This window comes from Coturnix japonica, chromosome 8 (assembly GCF_054131305.1).
Source record: "Coturnix japonica strain WE chromosome 8, WE-NBRP24, whole genome shotgun sequence".
NCBI classification, from domain to species: Eukaryota; Metazoa; Chordata; class Aves; order Galliformes; family Phasianidae; genus Coturnix; species Coturnix japonica.
Window position 1 is genome coordinate 2,959,068 of NC_140670.1, and position 20,020 is coordinate 2,979,087.

General features: G+C 39.4%; 1 protein-coding gene across 1 annotated transcript; it reads left to right on the forward strand.

The window, feature by feature from the left end:
• Positions 1 to 2,126: 2,126 nt before the first annotated feature.
• MAT1A (methionine adenosyltransferase 1A) lies at positions 2,127 to 17,520 on the forward strand. Its single transcript, XM_015866078.3, has 9 exons — positions 2,127 to 2,448; positions 8,171 to 8,248; positions 9,107 to 9,229; positions 10,099 to 10,211; positions 11,502 to 11,645; positions 11,977 to 12,195; positions 14,868 to 15,050; positions 15,485 to 15,618; positions 16,730 to 17,520. The coding sequence occupies exons 1-9, from the start codon at positions 2,355 to 2,357 to the stop codon at positions 16,830 to 16,832; spliced, it is 1,191 nt and encodes a 396-aa protein (XP_015721564.2). The 5' UTR covers positions 2,127 to 2,354; the 3' UTR covers positions 16,833 to 17,520.
• Positions 17,521 to 20,020: the final 2,500 nt, after the last annotated feature.

Genomic DNA, 20,020 nt, shown 5'->3' on the forward strand with positions numbered 1-20,020 from the left:
CACTCTTTTAGAGTCCTGGAAGATGTCCTGGAAAAGAGCATGCTGAGATGCTTCATGGCCATATAGCAAATGTGTTGCCCTCAATAGTAAAATTGCAACTGGAAGCAGTTCCAACTGAAGGTTTTACACAAGCTACGTAAAATGCAGCTGTGCAGTGCTTCTAAAAAGCACTATTAGTGGAGAGACTATTAAATGAAGGCTGACCCCCCAAAGGTCTCACGGACCAACGTGTTTAACGAGACAGAAATGAGTTCAAAAGGAGAAACTGAAAAGGCAGAAGAAACAATGGACCCGCAAATGCACTACTTGTGTGTCCAATTAATTGCACTAATTAACATTGTAAGAGCTTGTGATCCTTATTTTCATATGGGATAAGAGGATTGCAGGTTGAGAATAATCAGTCTTGTCTGCTTTTGCTGGAGGACTGACTACAGAATCAGAATGAAAACTCTCATGTTAATGTTTTTTTGGTCAGAGGCATTTCATCCATTCTGTACTTCCATAGGAAAAAACATTTCCATTTAAGAACACAAGCACGTTGCTGACATTGTTTTACTTTAGTAGTTAATACAATTTTTGAATGTTAGCCATTAACTACAGTTAACATAATTAGTTACTCTTTGATTTTCATTTCTTTCCTTTTTTTTAATTATTTATTTATTTATTTATTTATTTTAAATAATTCCATCTTTCTATGCAATATCAATGCAGGATTTATTCAGGCTGGGATGGAATCTTAGTGTCAGCAGAATGATGACAGTTGACTGCAGTGCAAGATATGGCTCATGTTATCTGGTGTGTGAATTCTGCATTACTAAGAGCAACCGGTAGCTTTTTTGTCCTGTGACATGGATTCTGTGCAATAGAAAACCAAGGAAATGTGTTTTGAAACAGACTAATCCATGTCAGTGATAATTAGAGTTGGACTAGTGCTACAGCAGATCACTGGTGAACATTCACAGAAACTGGTTATTGTTTTCAGGAATGTAGGTAGGAAGTGAAAATTCTAAGCAGTTCTTACATAAATGTGTAGCAAGGTAGAAATTTAAGTCCAAGGGACCGTATCCGTATTCTAAAATAACACGAAGAGCTGGAAGTAAATTAACTTTTTAAACAGAAGAGAAGTGGGGATGTCGGTGCTGTCAACATTGCAGGGCTATGGAACGTGAACTGTGTTATTCAGTCTGAATACCATGTGCTGTATTGTAACGTGATTGATTAAAAAAACAATTCAATATTATTATCATATATATTTTTTAATGTTTGTGATGGTGAAGTAGTGCTGGGAATGGTCTGGGTCTGCCTCAGTGGTATGTTAGCATTTTTTTTTTGTATTCAGACTTACAGAGGTATATCCACAAAATGCAGTCTGTCTTCATACCTGTCATGCCAGCAGCATATTCCAGACATTAGCCATTTGACTGAAGACCTTTTTGGTAGTGAAACTGAGTGCTGAGTTCTTAGCCAAGGCAGTCAATTTCTAAGGGTTACAGAATGTAATGTGAGAGTATTATTCAGTAAGAGAATTAAGATGGGTCTTAATAGACAAGAAGACAGATGAAAAGGGGAGCAAAGGTTGAAGGAAGAGGTCTGCATAAATGAGAAATCTGTCATGTGCTGTATCTTGTCAGATGTTCCATGTCTCAAACGCGCAGGAGTAATGAATGAAAATGAGATAAATATTTCAGGAGAGAATTCTACTTTTCCAGAGGTGAAAAAAGGAAAGGAAAATACAGCTACAGAATGCAGAATAAACTTCTTCCAGTCTCTTTTATGAAAGGCATATGCATTTACCCTTTTTTTTTTAATCTACCCCTGTGAAACCACAACACACAGCTGGAAACACAACACAGGTCCCAGAATTAGGGGAGAGGCAAACTGGAGAAGCAGCTGAGCTGAACCGTCACCAGCATCCCAGGATTACTTCACGCTCATTTGAATTCCTACGATCCTTAATCTTGCACAGGTTGAATCCAGAGTGTTTCTAAGAACTGAGTTAATTAGTGAAATATCCCCCACAATAACTAACTCCCCTGCTAAGAAATGGTCTCTTCCATTTTCCTCACATGATTTTCTAGGCACTTTCACTTTTCCATATATAGGAGCAGCCCAGAGACTGACAGATCAAGCTAGGTAGGGATACAGACTCCAGGCACATGCGTACTCCTTGCATGCATACACAGATACAAGCCCATGCTGATCTCACAGACTAAAATTTGAGTTAGTATTACAGATAGTGAGTGAACACAGTGGCAGTCCTGATCAGAAAGAACCTTCAACTTCAACAGAAGGCACTAAAGGCAGAAGTCTTCAACCACTTTTTAAAATAATCCATCAGGAAAAGCATCACAGCCATGAATGGGCCGGTGGATGGTTTATGTGACCACACGCTGGATGATGAAGGAGCTTTCATGTTCACATCAGAGTCAGTAGGAGAAGGACATCCAGGTAAGAAGCCACTATGGCAAATGCATTAAAGGAAAAAAATATATATATATACTTTCATTGAAAATGATTTGAAAAGTCCAAAGATGAATGAATCTGCTATTAGTGTTACAATGGAACATCTGTTTAACAGAGCGCTTTTTACATTATTTCCATTAGACCTTTCCATATAGACTATAGAACCGCTGCAACTGGAGTTCTAACAGGAGCTTTTGTGCCTTTGCTGGGTGTGTTGCCCTGTGGAGGGCAGCGGGGTTCCTTGTTGCTACTCCTTCCTTTTCATCTTATTTGCTTTTTTATACAGTATTACTGTGGAGACATTACTGTACCTCTGATAGGCTCAGGTTTCACATATGGATAAGAGTACATAACTTGCCTCTCAAATTCCATATCCTTATGGGCACTGTGAAACAGTCTTGCATGTAGGCTGTGCTCTAAAACTATCACCCATAGGCAGTCTATTTTAAAGACTTGAAAAATCAGTGGTCCCTGCATCTGTACCTGTCAAAGTTGCCGATATGTTTTCCCCCATTTCGTTATCTGGGTATTAATGCAATAGATGGAATTGCTTAAGCAAATATTGGGCAGTTATTTGCTAAAATGTACGTATGGTCAGCAGAGATAAGTTCAATTTCATTGGAAACAAATGGTCATCTGCCCAAAACACGTATTTTATGTTAAATGAGTCCAAGGGACAACAGACTGTTTGACGTCCTGAAAAGTATGTTTGTTTTAGAAGGCGGTGTGGCATCACATACTTTTTGCTATAGCAAGGTGGTTTTTTGTGTGTGTGATTATATCGTAAATGGGTGGGAAAACATAGAGAACATAAAGGTCAGCAGTGGGAATATAACGTCTGTAGTTCTGATATTCCTCTATAATATTAACTTATTAGTGCAGGTCAAGTCTACGGCTGATGCAATTGAGTCCACTGCTGTCAATTTCAGGTTAAGCAAGTTGGAGTTCTTTCTGATGTAACACCATCAGAAAATGACAACCATATTCAGTCCTTTGGCCGTAGGTCCGTCTCCAATTTGTATATAATTACATCCAGCAACCACAGAACAACATAGTTCCATATGAACATTTGCGTGCTATGAGGTGATTTTAAATTGACAGGGTTTTTTTTTTTCTGAAGATGGCAGGTCACAACTGATGCTATTCTGATCATTTTTTAATCTCTTTGAGGCTGTGACAGGTAAGCCTCAGAATAGGAAGAGAGATAGTTGAACCTGAGTCCCTAGGTTTTTATTTGTCCCTTAGCTTCTTTTCTTTATCAGTTCCCTTTTTGTCTTGGTTCCTATGTTAGAATATGACCCAGTTTACAGTTGTTACTTACATTTTCTTCTTTATTTCCAAACACTCTATTGGCTGTCTCTTCTTTAAGTCCCGTGGACACTGTCTGTCTCTGAAACACCTGTTAGGCCTTTGTGAAAACGTTACCATCAGTGAGATTTGTGAACATCATCTCATTTGCCAGAGACTACTGGATCTCTGGTACTTTGAGATGCATATACCTAAAGAGCTTTATTGTAGAGGAGTGAGTGTAAATTTGACTGTAACTTTTTCAGTGTGTATTTTCCTAAAAAAATAGACACTTAGTTACACACCTGAGAGAAAAATAATTATCCATATTCTCCAGATCAAGCAGAACAGTGCAAGCAGAACAGCTTGCAGCATCCGAGGCTGTAGTTGGGCTTTAGATTATGTTATCAGTAGTGCTAGAAATTTATTGTGAGTTTTGAGTACCTCTGTTTGCTGTCAATGGATAATTTGCATGTTCCTGATTATTTCCTTTCTGCATGTGGTAGTATAGTTTTGCTCAAAGGCATTCTGTGAAGATCCTGAACCAGATCCTCTCCTGGCAGAAATCTGAGTTGGACTGATTGCATTAGTCGAGCTGAATGCTCTCCTATATACTTTCATGACAAACAAAGCAGAAGAAATTACATGCTTACTAATTTATGTATAAAGACAACTGCCTTCTATCTGTGCAGTGCTTTTGAGCTATGTGTAATTAAGAAGCCCAGGTACTGTAGAAGCAAGAAAGTAGCTGGCAATAATTAATATACACAGGCATTATATATGTTCCCCAAAGAAACCCAGAGATGACTGTTTATCCCATTATTCCCAGACCTACTTCTTCAAAATGATTTGAGCATGAAGTTTCAAAGTTCTTTCCAGAAGGTCTTTAATCCTGGCATTTAGCAGGGCAAATTCCAAACTCTCTGCAGGCTTACATGTAACCTCCTCCTTTCTGATGTAATAAGAGCAAACAAATAACAGATTTTCTTTTCTTAGGTGTTTTTTTTTTTTGTTGTTTGTTTGTTTTTTGTTTTTTTTTTTTCCTTTTTTCTTTTGTGTGTGTGTGTGTGTGTGTGTGTGATTTTTTACTTTGCTTCACAGAACTGAAAGGGTTGGAAGGGACCTCTGAAGACCATCTAGTCCAAACTCTCTGACAAAGCAGGTTCTCTCTTCATCCAGGAGAAGTGCCTGTCCATGCTGCACAATGGCTTCATTGTGCTTTGAAAGACATTGTGTGTTACTCTGACCCACAGTGTCTTACAGGTGCCAAACTACTTAGAATTAATTCCCTCCCCTTTCTGGCATGGCCCCAAGTGGATTTGTCTGCACACAGAATGTCATTCAGCTTTCCTGTAAGTATTAAAAATATGAGAGGAAACATTTGCTAAAAGCACCCTCAGACTCTCAACCATATTAAGAAATACATTAATCTGAATATTCACAGAAGAAAAATCACCCCCAAGCCTCTCCCTTCAAGGAATCAGAAATTCCAGTCAGTTGATGTTCACACAACTAATGTAACCGTTCAGTAAACTGCATACTGAGCAAGAGAACGTGTAAGAAAAGCTGTTTTAACAGTGCAGTGTTAATATTGAAGCATGGCTGCTGTTCCCAGTGAGGACTCCTCAAGAGTCTTTTAACAAAGGAAAATGGAATACAGTGGAATTCAGCCATTCAGATTCTATTCGATGAAACTCAGTTTTGGTAGAAAGCTCATTTTTCACTGACAAGCTCAAAATAAGCATTTGTGTTATCAACTTCTAATTTTTCACAAACAAAACAAAACACCAAAAAAACCCAACTCTGAGAATTGCTCAGTTTACCATATTTTGAATACACAATTTCACCTTCTGGTGCTGCTGACACAAGAAAGGCACTACCCCATGTTATTTTGATGATCACAGGTTTTTAAGAAAATAAACCTTACCTGTTGAAATTTTTGATGTTTATGATATTTGCTGTGTGATTAAAGCTAGAAGTGTGGTCGTACCTGTTTGCAGTTTCAAAGGGTGGTGCTTTTGAATTAAAGTTTTAGCTGTTGCTGTTTGCCCTTTTTATTTCTGATGAGTGCATGGAGAGTCCTGAGAACCATCTCCTGTTACAGAGCATTTCTTTTTTAAGGAGATAGCACTTATGATTGCTCTGTTAACGTAGTCTAGATTCACATAATAAACTTCTAGTCAAGTTTTCAAAACACTTTGGAGATCCTCCCAGTTGGTGTAGATCACCTTTGCTGCTGAAAACGTTCTTTATTTCATAGTTTGACAACTGAACATTTCAGTACGGTTTATCATCAGACCCATTCATCCCTTTTATAGCTATCATGAGCTGTTTCTATGGCTGGTTGGCATCTCTGCCACAAGGCTGGCTCTGTGGTGTGATTGGATTTCTAGATAAGAATTCACGGTTATCTAATACCTTCCTGTTCAGTCAAGAAATCCTTAGGGTAGACATTGTTTTTGCAGTGAAAGGAAAGAATGGACAGACATATTCTGCCACATTCAGCAGCTATGAGAGAACTGTGACAGTTGAGATGATAAATTTAAATAACAGAATGAAAAGCGCACAAAGCCTGCTAAGCATCACTAAAAATAGAAGTGCTGGGTTTTATTTTACATTAGAGACCTTTACTAATAGACATATGTGTTAAGCAGCTGATCATCCTGCTTGATTTCTCATTTGAATCGTGATGGTTGCCTCTATACGTGTCAATGAAAGTATCTAACTGCACCGGGACTGTTGGTTCCTGTACCAGCCATCCAGTTTTGAATGAATTACCAAAATGATTTGTCTCAACCTACTATAACCCAAAATTGGACCACTGGCGTGATAATATAAAACATTCTAATTGATTTTTTTCAATGATTAAAATTCCCATGAGCATTCTAAAGTGCAAAGGGATCTTCTGGTAGAAGCTGACACACAATATCATCAAATATTGAAATATCATCAAACAGTTCTTCACACAAGCCACTAAACCACAGCTGAATTCCATTCCTGCCTTTTAAAAAGACATTCAGTTTTTAACTAGAGTCTCGAAGGAACCACGAATCCTATATAGCTCTATACAAACAGCTTCAGTGGTTCCCTACTCTTAAGATTTGACTTTTTCAGTCTTTATCTGTCTTTCTCTCATCTCCAGCTGTCAAATATCTTCACATCGTTGTCCATCAAACAGAAACTCTTCTCAGTGTATTATTATCACAGTATCACAGTATCACAGTCTTGTGTGGGTTGGAAGGGACCTTAGAGATCATCAAGTCCAACCCCCAGGATTCGAGCCCCTGTGTAGCAGAGCGGCACTTCTACCACTTGCGCCACAGGGGGATTCGAACCCGAGCCCTCTGGTATTGCAACGTGGCATTCCTACCACTGCGCCACCGGGCCACACAATTATCTGCCAGGACTTCAGAGCCCAATCCAATACCCACAAGGATTTCCTTGGGTAGCTTACCTTTCCTTCAGTCTTTCAAGAACTAAGTTGAGTTTGAATGATTTAATCATGTAAGATAATTTTTTCCTGATTTTGAGATGTCTTTCTCAGTTTGTCTACTGTAGCTAATGTTCCCTTGTGACTTACAGTTTGCTGCAGGGCTCTGGACCTGCACAAAGAAGGTCATCCTTTCTCAGTTACTCTGTTGACCCACCCAGGTATTAAAAACCAAGTATTTTCTTGGATAATTTTTTCTTTAATGCTTGAAAATATGGCATTATTGTTCTAGAATAAATTGGAAATATGAAAAGAGCAAGCATTTAAATTAAAGTCCTCTATTTTTATCCCTCATCTTCCTAAGCAATGCTCTTTTGGGCTTCTAAATAAATGACAAGAATGGTGTCTGACTCCTGTTTGGTAATAGCAGTAATACATACTCTATTCTTGAGAGGCAGAATGTTCAGATGCGGCTTACCTTTACTAATCATCTTCTGTATTCATTCTTTTCATCCAGCAATTAATATGTGAAATCACAGTGTCATGTTAGCGATCTAGTCTGTGATTTAAACTCTTCATCAGGCTTTATCAGCTGCCGTATTCAGGTGCATTCTCACTTTCTACTGGTTAATGGTAGAAAATCATCATCTTTTTATCGTACTGCTGCTGTGGAGGGTGTGCTGTATTGGTTGGGGTAGCAGAGAAGAGGTAAGGAGTAAAGCCTCTTAGCCTTTCAGGTAACTCTATGAATAACGTACTTGCTTTCACAGTGAGGTGAAGTTATGATTAGTATTAGTTTACAGCTATTAGGTACATTCCTTGTTCGATCTGTCTATTGGTCTCGCCGGATATTGCATGTGACTTTCCATTTAGTTTGCTTAAATACTTCAACAATAAGCAATTTAAGAATTCCTGTCTACCCAAACAGATGCAGAGTCTGCATTTTGTCTTGAGATTCCTGTTTTGAACAACAGTTTTAATGTCTTGCAGATAAAATCTGTGATCAAATCAGTGATGCTGTACTGGATGCCCATCTCAAACAGGATCCAAATGCCAAAGTTGCCTGTGGTAAGTCATTTGCTGCCTTGCCTTCAGACACTGATCTTTTATCTTCAGTGTTGGCAAACAGCGCGATGTCATGTGCCAAATCATTTTACTCTCAGAAACAGTACAAAAATAATAATAATAAAAAAATAATAATAATAATACAGTGTTCAGGAGAATGAGAGATGAGGAGAACCAGCAGAAGTTCTCATAAAGGCCAAAGCAGCAGAAGGTAGTAACTTCCAGAAGGGTGGGACAGTTAATTTTCTGTGTGGACTGAAGATTAGAAGGAAAAATAGATTGGATTTCATAATGGTAGATTTTTGTAAGGATATTTGAATGCCATGTTAACAGTACATTTATTATGCTTAATAAAGTTCTAATTTTCAAGTCTTAGTCCCCATGACTGCTTATTTTCACATTATCTCATCAGAAGAAGTTGTGCCATCATCCCCTGCCTAATTTTCTCAGTTCTTTTAACTAAACCTCAGCTTCAAAGTCTCCTTGGGCTGGAGGCAAGTTCTCAGAACAGTTGGTCACTGATGAGAATTATTTAACCTCAGTTTGGGTCTCAGAATGACTAAGCAGATATAGAAATCCTGGTTTAATAGTACATTTCCCTGAACCTCACTAAATCTAACTCAGTTATGCCAAATGCTTGATTTTTTAAATGGACATAATTGCCTTTTTTGTGCTTTCACACATGTGGTAAAAGAAGTCGGTTGTAGAAGGAGGTTAACATTGCCAAAAATACACATAAAAATACTGATGTGGCACATACCCAGTAGATTTCACTAAAACACCGTAATCACAAACATAGTTATGTGTCTCAGTGGGCTTGTTATTCTGCTACTGTAATGCTGTTTCCATCTCTGTTTTCAGAAACAGTATGTAAAACAGGAATGGTGTTGCTCTGCGGGGAGATCACATCTCGTGCTATTGTGGATTATCAGCGAGTTGTCCGAGATGCAATTAGACACATTGGCTATGATGATTCAGCTAAAGGTTGGTGAAAAAACTCATGAAACCCTGGAGAGCAATCAATAGGCCACTGCAAACCAGGTCTGTCAGCACTTCCTTGTCTGGGCTTTAGCAAGCCTGATAAAAACCTCAGTATCCTGTGTGAAAGCTGATTACATGGTGCTACACGAAACGCTTTCTGGCTTTATCCCAGTAAGTAGAAAAAACATTGTGTATTTGTTAAAACTGAAAAGGAGCAGGCAGAATATACTTCAAACTGTGAACATGAGCCATGGAATCTACCACTAACGTAAGCTTGTGACAACTTGAATCTGTTCTGTGGCAAGCTGGTAGATGCATCTTAGTGAGGAAAAGAGAGAGGAAACATAGGCTCTGTGTTACATGCATATACTGTGGTGGCATCCAGACTTATTGGGAGACCCTCACTGTGCAAAGCATGTATTTACATCTTTTACATGCATATCAGAAAGCAAGTTCTCCAGTTGCTGAAAGCATCAGCTCATAGGAATTTATATAGAGGTTTTAAATACTGTTTGTTTGGGAGAGGCTTATCATTTACTTGTTCTTTTTTCACTACTTATCTCTAATTAGCTGTTCCTAACTGGCACTGGGTGCCAATGCAAGAGAAAACAAACAGTAACAATCAATAAATGCAACCCTGCCTAACGTACCACCTCTGCCACAGAATTAAGGTCTATTGACAAACAGTTATCAAGAAATAGCAGTTAGATTATGAACTCTGGATGTGGTATCCTTCAGAATGAAAACTCTTATCTGGTTCCGTACTACCACACACTGAGTTCAATTCCTGGCTCTACACAACTGTGACAAGGAAAAAAGAAAACAACAAAACCTGAAAACCTGTCACTATTCTTTCTTATTTTTCCAACTAGGTTTTGACTACAAGACTTGCAACGTTTTAGTGGCACTGGAACAGCAGTCACCTGATATTGCCCAGGGAGTTCATTTACACAGGAACGAAGAGGATGTTGGTGCTGGAGATCAGGTAGAAGCAACATCACACCTGATACATCCAAAATGTTTGAATGCAAAGTGCTTACATCATATCACTACTATGTTCTCTAAAACAAAACCCATCTGAAAATTTGCACACTTCCATTTTGTTCTAGCCCAGAATAAACAAAGCATATCCTTGTTAAGACAGTTGGAAGTTCTTTGCAGGCAGATTTTCTGTTGGTTTCTATTACAGCACTCCACATAAGCCAGGAGAGTATGTAGTAGTTAGGATGCATTCTGTAGATCCTCACAAAGGTTTTCGCTTACGTTTCTCATACTGTTGATGACTGGCTTTGGATGCTTCCGACCATTCCTCTTGCAGCCAGACTTGTTTAGTAAGATGAAATAAGCAAAGGGCCTTAGAGCTTGCACAAAGCTCATGAGATTTTACACAGCAAAAAAACTGGGCAACATTTCAACTGTCTGCAGCATTAGTAAAATGAAGGCAAATATGCCAGAGTACTTTTAATTCTCCCTTATTTCCCAGAGGCAAAGATCTGTTTTATTATAATAGGTATTCCACATAATTAAAGTTGTCCAAGCTCCATTTCTGCGAGCTAAATAACATGCGCAGATAATTACAGCATGTTCCCAAGAGAAAGATGCTAACATAAAAACTCCATAATCTGAGCAATGCCTGTATGAATGAGTTTAACATTTACAGTAGTTATCATTAGTAGTAATATCTAGCTTGCAACAACGCTGTTAAGAACCATAAATGGAGATGTCAGAGTCAAGGAGCCAAGCTAATATTGTTTAAAAAGAAACAACCTTGCGGACAGAAATTAAAATGCTTTTATGCTGTCACGGGGACAAAAGACCACATAAGAAGAAAAGATTTCTGACTTCCTTTAGCACTTGCACGGTCCCCTTTCCCATTGTATCTGAATAACTACCAGTCATTACTTTAGTATCACAACATACACTGTGTGAGGAGAAAGAAAACGCTACCTAACAAACGGTAACATGGCACAGGACTGGGTCTGAACAATAGTAGAAGCTGTGACTAGAAGCATGCTATGCTGCACTGCAGCAACTGTTTCCAACTGAACATGCAAACCACCAAGACTTGTGTGAAAAATCCTTGGAACGCCGTTTGTTTCTCTTTTTACCATAGCATGTTGGAACTTGATCTCAATTCAGGCTCCATAGATTGCAAGGTGAAATAGTACAAAGTAAACCAGAGGGTGCTGCTTGCTTTTTGTTTCAGATGCAATCTCATTGCCTTTGGTTGTGGTGGTTTTTAACAGTGACTGAAGTCTCTTCTCTCCTCCTGCAGGGTTTAATGTTTGGTTATGCAACGGATGAAACAGAGGAATGTATGCCTCTAACAATTATTCTTGCTCATAAACTGAACGCCAGGTTAGCAGAGCTCAGGCGCAGTGGGGAGCTTCCTTGGCTGAGGCCCGACTCTAAGACACAGGTAAAAGTTGCTGTCTTTATTGTTTCTCTCCTTTAAAACACAGTAGCAATCCAACCAGCTACTGATAGCCCTTGAAAACCATCCTATTTTACTTCTCTAAAATGTTAGATATTGTAACATTAAAAAAAGTAAACGGAGCTCAGAGTACCACGGTTGCTACTGAACAAGCGACAAGTATCAGGGAAAGAGTTCCCAGTGCTTAACATAGTCCCCTTGACTGTTCTAAAATGGTTAGCTTGTATCAGAAACTGCCAGAAACACTTCACTATGTACAAGTAAATAAATGTTTTGTTGTTGTTGTTGTTTTTTTCCTTCTCCCTGCTTTGTTCAGGTCACCGTTCAGTATGTTCAGGAGAATGGAGCAGTCATACCAGTGCGTGTTCATACCATTGTGATCTCAGTACAGCACGATGAAACCATTTCGCTGGAGAATATGCGCAAAACCCTGAAGGACCGTGTGATTAAAGCTGTTGTCCCTGCAAAATACCTGGATGAGAGAACTATTTATCACCTTCAGCCTAGCGGACGTTTTGTTATTGGAGGGCCCCAGGTTTGCATTTCTTTCGATGCTTCTATCAGCTTGCCATTGCCCGCAGGCGTGTGCATTAACAGAGATGCTCAGCTAGCCTGGCGCATCCACTCTCAGTTGTGAGAAGCAAGCAGTCTAGCAGAAGTTCTAACTGTGACTGTAGAGGGGAGATTCACTCAGGGTTTTATGTGCTGTACTCCAAAGGAGTACAAGGGCACAGTTGCATCATTCTCTGCATTGTGACTTAAGCAGATAAGCAGAGTCAAATGAATTATCACATGTACAAGCCCAGCTCTGGGTTTTTCAGGCCTGGATCCAACACTGTAGGAGACAAACAAACCACTCTCATTGAAAGCACACCTCACAAAGAGATGGACAACAGCAGGTTTACAACTCCTACAACGAACATGATTTTCAAATCTGTATAGCTTGTACATTTCTGCCCCATACCAGTGAGAGCTGAGGTGCCCATCTGTTCTGAAAACCTGCTCCCTAGAAGGCTGTGGACACCCCATCCCTGCAGACATTCAAGGCCAGGCTGGATGTGGCTCTGCTCAGCCTGGTCTGGTGGCTGGTGACCCTGCACATAGCAGGGGGTTGGAACTGGATGGTCATTGTGGTTTTCGTCAACCCAGGCCATTTTACATCTCTATGACAAGTTCTTCTGTTGAGAAAGCTAACATAGCTTCTGCATTATCTAGATAACTTGGGAACTAAGGGGGATAATTGCATCTCACACTTGTAGAGGTCAGAGAGAACTTGCACACACTGTAGGATCAGAGCTTTTGAGATAAAGATTCTGAAAACAGTTTCTCAGTTCTCTAAGTTCTTGCCTTTGTCATGGCAAAATTTCAAAGCTCCTTTCTGAAATTATTTGGTGTTACTGCTAACTTGGATCTAAATGTGAGTTGTTGCCATCATTCAAATTCATTCATTCACTCACTGGAATTTGCCAGAGCCAGTTCTGTGGCTCTACACCTCTACATTAGTGCCATAGAACAGGTGGGAAAATATTGAAGTTAATCACTGTTGCTCTAAAAGTGTATTTCTGTGGAGCTGAATTGATAGCATTACTATAGCTGTATTTTGTTGTTGTTTTGGACTATGGACAAATGGACAACCAAAACCATACTGTCACTAGGAGAAAAATCAACCTGTGTAGCTATCATACATATAAGCTACAATGACAACCATACAAATGAAGTTTCTGCGGTGTGCACTGAACTGTACCTACTTCAAAATGTAGCATTACTACCTGTAAGCCAACCTGCAATCTCTTGTTGGGAAACTGTATTTCTTATGTTTGCACACACAAACTGATACGTTGCGGTGTGTGTTTGCAAATTTCTGAACCTAGGATAAGTTTACTTAGTTTGGGTCAGTCAGCTTGCATGTCTGTGGCCTTACAGTTGTTATCAGCAGTGGACTTGTGCAATTTATGATAGCACTGTGGCAATCAAAACGTAACTATTTCTCCATCTGTTACATCATCAGCATTCTGGGTACCAGTAAGTTTTGTTTTTAAACAAAGCAAGCTATGGAAGTCTGTCTTCAACTTCACCTCAGCTTACCTAAGGATGAAAATTAAACCTCTCTTGTGATCTCCCCATTGTTTCCAAGTCCAGTGACACACTGAACCCTGTGCTTGTTTTTACTGGTGTCACAGTTTTCCCAACAGCATCACCTGATGGTGGTGTGAGGACATGACAGTTCTCCTTAAAGCGTCTGCTGCAGGTTTTATTCCTGCACTTGCACCCCCTAGAAAGACAAGTTGATCAATATCCTTTTTAGCTGTCCATTTCTCTTCCTCTCAGTCAGTTCTGCAGTCAAGTGATCATGGCATAAAAGGTGTTCACACTACACCCACCCGTGCTGCCAGAAGCTAAGGTTTGAGACCAATCATAAGAAATCCAGAAGGTTCCTTCATCTAAAGTTCTTAACAGAAGAGGAAAAATAGTGCCACAGGTTTTCTTCTGTGCGTATGCTTAGTCTTTCTAAGAACAACTTTAGCTTTCCACTTGTTTGCTATGCAAACATAACAGCAGTTGAACTTTACTAGCATAGTCTTCTCTACAAAAAGAATTCCAAGCCTGCCCATACAGGTGGAGGCCAAATATTGATTGTTTAAGCATTCATTAAGTCTGGGGTCAGACAGCTAGTCAGGGAAAGATCTGTAAACTGAGACCTAATGAAAATTAATATTAATATTTTCATTAGTACTCATAAGCATGCAATCAAGATAGCTTAAACTGCCCATTCTTCCATACCCATCATGTGTAGCTTAAATAAGTGAACAGACACAGTGAAGTTGGACGTGTGTTTCTAGCACATAACTGACAGTAACTGACAGTTACTGCATCACAAGTGTTGAGTGTCTGCCTCCATGTAATGGTGTATAAGGTTGCATAAGCATATCTTGCAATGGTAAATAATTATTATACTGCATATTATTCACACAACTTCAGATTTTGTCCTACAGATATGAAAACCTAGTCTATTTCTATATATACATTCAAGAACATGTATAGCCTCTGTTGCAATAGTGAGATGAGTTCATCCCTTCGGCTATCACACAATAATCTATAAGTGGAGAACATCCTCATACATTATCATCTTCTGAAGACTGCATAGCCTTGTTTCCAGAGTTACGATAAAATGCCCTGTAAAGTGACCCAATTCTTTTACTGATTCAGGGTGATGCTGGTGTTACTGGTCGAAAGATCATTGTGGATACATATGGTGGTTGGGGTGCACATGGAGGTGGTGCCTTCTCTGGCAAAGACTACACAAAGGTGGACCGATCAGCTGCCTACGCAGCCCGTTGGGTGGCCAAGTCTCTTGTGAAAGCTGGTCTATGTCGTCGTGTTCTGGTGCAGGTATGATTTGTTCTTTGCGTTGCTCTTTTCAAAAAGATCATTCCTCTCCAGCTTAACCTTGAATAAACATCATACAAGACACTGTACTAGAAGTTGTCTTGGTGATGGATTGCGGCAGAAGAAAGGAAGGCTTCCTGATAACTGCACTACAGCTTCTTGAGGCTGGCTCTTATTGCTTAGCTTCCCTTTTATCAACTCCTTTTCCAGACACTTACTGATCTTAACCATTGGACACCTGCTGTCATAGGAACAATCATGAGAAACAGGGAAAAAAGTTACATCAGTGTTTTCCAAGATCTGTTTTCTCTGCAGATACAGACTGTGTCAAAACATGACATAGTCTTCCTAAGAAGGATCTCAAACAAGTGCTTGGATATTCCTGTCTGCTGAAGCACCATGCTTATTTGTTAACCGTGGCGTACTCTTTCCCATAGGTTTCCTATGCCATTGGAGTAGCTCACCCACTCTCAATTTCACTGTTCACCTATGGGACCTCCCAAAAAACAGAGAAAGAACTACTGGACATTGTGCACAAAAACTTTGACCTCCGGCCTGGAGTCATTGTCAGGTATGAAAACTAATAGATACAGAAATACCTTGACGATCACAACCTGAACAGATATCTTGCAGAACTGTTAGATACTACAGTGTGATGATCATTCTGCTAAGCCAGCACAGAAAAGCTGCATGCAATTCAAAAGAGACATTTTGTCAGACTGCACAGCTGATAGTTTGCATGTAGCACCAGCATGCCATGATAGATGATGCTTTAAACTTACATATGCCTTCAGCCTTTTACCTTACATACAAAATGGCATTATTATATACAGTACTACAACATGGTGGAAAGCACAGCAAAGAAAACATAATAGTAAAACCCTAGACTACAGCAAAAGAGAATATACTCAGATGTGACAAATATGAAAACAAAAACAAAAGAAAAAAGCTACTTACCTTTACAAGACCTCAAGTACACAGCAGCCTCCCACAAGACATCTTTGCATCTCCTCACCCCTCCCTGCCAACCCTTAAATGAAGTCTGGGAAGGGGTGAATCCTGGCTCCCGCCCTTCCGGCCATTCAGCTGCACTGTGTGCACCTGAGTTCCCCTGGGTTGGCCCTTCCTTCTCACTAGGTGCTCCATCACTGGTTCAAGCTGTGACTTAGCATTTCCATTACAAGATAAAATATATATTCTTTTGCATTTTTTTTGCACATTTTTTGCATAATTTGCTATCAAAAAGTAAGAGTTTCTATTTTATGAAATTAGTGTAATGTATTTCTTTTCTATTAAACTCATTATTCTCAATAATAAGAACATTTTTCTGCAGCCCTAAAGGAGTTCAGATGTATGTTTTGTCAACAGTTGTATTGCTTGGGTGCACTATGCTGAGTGTTACCAGATGGTTGATGGAGGTGCTCCCCTGCCTTTACTCTGCCCTGGCGAGGCCTCATCTGGAATTCTGTGATTCCATGGCTCAGTTTACATTTGGACACAATCATTGCTATGTTTACATCTTCAGAATATGCTTCCTAGGTGGACAGTAAAAGCCAGATATCTATGTATATCAATCTTATTGATAAACACAATGAATATTATAAGGTGAAGACATTTATTTATTTATTTATTTATTTATTTATTTATTCATTCATTCATTCATTCTTTAATTATTCACACAGGGATTTGGATCTAAAAAAGCCCATTTACCAGAAGACTGCATGTTACGGTCACTTTGGAAGAAATGAGTTCACATGGGAGGTGCCAAAAAAGCTTGTCTTTTGACCCTTGTCATCTGTCTTTAAAAACAGAAAGGAAGAGAGGTTCACTAAGATGAGAATGCTTCCAGAAATCGTATTTGAAAGCTTTGTATTCAACCAAAGGAATTTTAGATTTTAAATGGAAAGAAAGAAAAGGATATTTTCTTGGAGATTGATTTGTGGGTTTTTTTGTTTTGTTGGGTTTTTTTTTTTTGTTTTTTTGTGGTTTTTTTTTTTAGCCCTTAGTATCCTTTTTTATCTAGAAGACAGACTCTTGTTTTTAATCAACATAAGACAACAAAACACAGTTTACTTTTTATTGCTGCTCCATTGGTTCCTTTGATAAAGGTCAAATATGACTCAGGTACTCAAACCAATGGCTGAACCTCAAACCTTTCATGGGCATGGATGATTTTCCCAACTGACTATGGATCAGCAGATCTCTTGCCTCTAATTAGATGATGGGAAATTCTGGGGTCCAATTTCCTTACTGGAGTTAGCATTGCATACAGCTGGGGGATGCTCTGATGGGAGAAGGCTGGATATCGCATAACTGTATCTTGGCCTCTTTTGTGGAAGATGTTACCTGACACATAATACTTCTTTACCAAGTATGTGCTGTTACTGTTGTGTTTCAATTACCTGTGTTTTTGAAACATGTTCTCCTATAAAACAATCATACAATAAAAAGCTTTTTCCTACCTTGCATGCAACAGTGTCTCTTTTCTGTTTTCTGACGTTACAGTATAACTGGAGGTCCTTTTCTCTTAGCCTCAGATACTCTTGTAGGACTTTTGTTTATTAACATGATTGAATTTTAATAGCTTTTTGAATTGTGACATGAATTTCTATTTCACTACATCTGTGATTATTGTTTAGTCCTTCTCATTAATAGAAACTTGAAAATGTATTAGATTTTAAACTCTTAATTTTGCCCTTGACAGTATTCTCTAACATAATATTTGCTCCCAAATGTTAGATTCATTGCATAGCTTATTATATTTTACCTAAATTTGAAATAAAATTTAAAACACAGAGAAATAACTGAAGAATATCAGGGAAATGCATATATTATATGGTTAAAATGTGAACCGCTGGCCTATCCAGCAGTCTCTCATCAAAGAACTAACCACTAGATGGCTGTGCCTCCCTCCTCAGCTGAGGGAGCAAATCTGCTGAAAGCATGTCAGCATTTGGGCAAGTATTCAGCTGCTAAATCTGGGTACCAGCACCCTCGCTGCTGCTGGAGATGGTGGCTGTTTTGCCTTGCACCATTTCTGGGTACCTGGCGATAATGGTGGGTTAGTTGTGAATGAGAATGACGACAAGGGTGTTCTTGCTGTGCTACTGCATTATGTTGTCCTATAAAGTACCAGAGTAAGTAAATTGTTTGCAGAGGACCACAAATTAATTCCAGTTTAGTTTAGTCCAGGAGGACGTGGGACCTTTGTCCTCTGTGACAAGATTTGTTTGTCAACAGGCAACAAGGACGAACTTAATGTCACAGTACAAGGTTCACCTGCTTATGGCCCCAAGAGTCACTAAATTCTAGTTTTATACTTTAAACGGCAGCCTGTTAGATCTTCTGCCCTGGGCAAGTCATATTTCTCTCCAGATTGACTTTCATTGCATAGCATCACCCAAATAGATGTTGAGGTGGAGAGCACCTGACTGTCATGATTTTTAAAGAAAAGCTGTCATTTGTTCTCTTCTTTAGTCTGTCACAAACATAACTATGCTTGCTCAAGCCAGAAGCTTTTCCACTTAATTAATCATGCCAGTGTGCTAGGTGAGCTGTGAGCTGATCAGAATAATTAGCAGGTTTGTGTGTAGCATCCTATCTCCTTACAGCATTTATCAATGGCCCTCATCAGACCCATGTACACTCTTTGGCAGACAAATACTTAATGTACAGTTGCACCTTAAATAACTGGAGAAAATTTTGAAGAGACCTGTTTTCCAGCTGCATATTGCTGATCACACAAGGAAGAAGATTGCTGCTTTTGTGTGTAAGCCTCAAATATGTAAACTTGCTTGGCGCCAGGTCCTGTCAGTCTGCCTACAAACACAAACTTTGGCTTTTGGTATTGAGAAGTTGTTTTGCTAATGAACTTATAGGAATGTATACAGGTTTATTTTTATGGTTAAGAAGGCTGTCACCATTCATGCTGACACAGAGCTATTCTGTGGAAGTGTGTTATGGTTACCTGCGTTCCTTTATCAAGGCCTCTCCGACACAAGGACAAGAAAGCACATTTTGTCAGCAGAGTGGAGGCCCTGCCATTAGCTTCGCTGCTTCAGGATCTCATAATGGGTTATACTGCAACTAAGAGAAGCGAACGAGGAAACAAAATAAATACAAAGACACCTGAAAGAATGCTGCGTAAATAAATACGTTTCATAACCTGGCGTGAAAGCAGAACAACTCTGTCACAACCAAAACAAATATCAGGTGAAAAAAAAAAAAAGAACTGTTCTATGCTAAGAGTAACAAGAAGAACCATTGAGGAATTTGGTGTTGGTGGCATGCATGGAGGGTTGTTATTTTATATCTTAAAATGCCTGTGTGTTCCCTAGGATAGGTGATGTAAAGCACAAAACTGTAGGTTGGCTACATAATATCGGAGGCCCAAGAACAGACTTGATGTTTAAAGTGCTGGGATGTGCAGCCTTCTGGGCTTATGGGGTTGGTGCAGGTCTGTGCACTGGATGCACTGGATGCAGTGGACAGTGGATGCGTGTGGCAGGTGAGAGGCCAAGCACTGAGACCTGCCCCTGCAAGTGGGTCACTCAGCCAGTCACTCCCAGCATTCCAGCAGTACCTGGATTACTGAAGTAATCTGCTAGTAAAAGGCAGAAATGATCAAACCTGAGTGGCAATTTTGCTAATTAATTGGCGACTCCTGTGAATGGATCTAAGTGTGTATGAAGCTCATGGACCTATCAAGAAAATACAAACTGCATCTGGAAACACCATGCTACTGATCTGGTTTGCTTGGAGAACATGTTCATGCTCTCAGGATTTTGTGTTTTGTTTTTTTCCTGCCTGGGCCTCCACTTTGTTTAGTTTGTATTTAATAACCTGGAATTGAAACCATATGGAAACAGGAAGCCTACCTTACTAAGTAGCTAAACTCTGGATGCTAGCAGATAACAGCACACAGCCCCTTGATCCAAATCTATTTAGCCATTATCTGCTGTCCTGAGCTTTCT

Coding starts and splice junctions, on each gene's coding strand:
- MAT1A (XM_015866078.3), top strand. CDS start 2,355: ATGAATGGGCCGGTGGATGGTTTATGTGACCACACGCTGGATGATGAA. Junction 11,646..11,976: donor GGCCCGACTCTAAGACACAG/GTAAAAGTTGCT, acceptor TGCTTTGTTCAG/GTCACCGTTCAGTATGTTCA. Junction 15,051..15,484: donor GTCGTCGTGTTCTGGTGCAG/GTATGATTTGTT, acceptor TCTTTCCCATAG/GTTTCCTATGCCATTGGAGT.